Raw genomic sequence first — 1,087 nt, 5'->3', positions numbered from 1 at the left:
AGATCTGCAGTCAGGACTCGGATATTCGCAGAGAAATATCCGGAGAAAACACACTCGCTATCGTGTGACGGAAGCGCAGTCATTCAGCGGCTGCCTGGTTGAGTCTACACCGCTCTCATGTGTGCTTTAGGATCAGAGGGGTGGGAGGTTCCAGTGTTTTACTGCGCGCTCAGCGTTACACTCGTTTATTTTACTTGGATCCCTGAGAGATGGCAGAAGTGGCTCCCGCGCCTGCCGCCGCGCCGGCCAAAGCGCCCAAGAAAAAAGCACCTTCGCGGCCAAAGAAAGCCGGGCCTAGTGTAGGTGAGCTGATCGTCAAAGCGGTTTCCGCGTCCAAGGAGAGGAATGGCGTGTCTCTCGCTGCCCTGAAGAAAGCTCTGGCTGCCGGTGGATACGATGTGGAGAAGAACAAGTCCCGCGTCAAGTTTGCCGTAAACAATCTGGTGAAGAAAGCGGTCTTGATTCAGACCAAAGGCACCGGCGCGTCTGGCTCTTTCAAGCTAAACAAGAAGCAGACCGAAGCCAAGAAAACCGCGCCTAAAGCGAAGAAGCTGGCCGCCAAAAAGTTCGCAGCGGCGAAGAAGCCTAAGAAGGTAGCAGCCAAGAAAACCGCCGCCGCCAAGAAGTCTCCTAAGAAGGCAAAGAAACCTGCTGTTGCCGCCAAGAAAGTCACCAAGAGCTCCAAGAAGGCGAAGAAACCGGCGACCCCTAAAAAGGCAGCGAAGAGCCCCAAGAAGGCGAAGACGGTTAAGCCCAAAGCATCCAAGGCTGCCAAGCCTAAAGCGCCCAAGCCCCTAAACGGCTCTTTTAAAAGCCACCTATGTTGTCATTTAATGAGCAATAATCCACTTTTTTGTCGAACTACATGAATAGAATAACCATGTTGTTAAATACTATAAGGTTCTAAGGAATCCTGTGATTTTAAGATTTTTCTGAAGTTTACACTTCAGTCTAGTCATGTAAAAGTATATTAAATGCATGCAGGTAAACCAGAACTATAAAAGGTTTTTAATAATGCGTGTAAAAAAGCAAAGGACGATAAACAAAACATTAGAAGATTCTGTTTTGTGGGACACACTCTCCTTGT

General features: G+C 48.9%; 1 protein-coding gene across 1 annotated transcript; it reads left to right on the top strand.

Moving 5' to 3' along the window:
- The first annotated feature begins 209 nt into the window (after nucleotides 1-209).
- LOC128517141 (histone H1-like) lies at nucleotides 210-869 on the top strand. Its single transcript, XM_053490942.1, has one exon. The coding sequence runs from the start codon at nucleotides 210-212 to the stop codon at nucleotides 867-869; it is 660 nt and encodes a 219-aa protein (XP_053346917.1).
- Nucleotides 870-1,087: the final 218 nt, after the last annotated feature.

The sequence above is a fragment of the Clarias gariepinus genome, unplaced genomic scaffold, assembly GCF_024256425.1.
Source record: "Clarias gariepinus isolate MV-2021 ecotype Netherlands unplaced genomic scaffold, CGAR_prim_01v2 scaffold_36, whole genome shotgun sequence".
Classification (NCBI taxonomy): Eukaryota; Metazoa; Chordata; class Actinopteri; order Siluriformes; family Clariidae; genus Clarias; species Clarias gariepinus.
Note: the sequence above shows the minus strand (reverse complement) of the source record. Positions and strands in the feature narration are given on the sequence as shown.

Bases quoted from the DNA above. Each gene is read 5' to 3' on its own strand.
- LOC128517141 (XM_053490942.1), top strand. From the start codon at position 210: ATGGCAGAAGTGGCTCCCGCGCCTGCCGCCGCGCCGGCCAAAGCGCCC.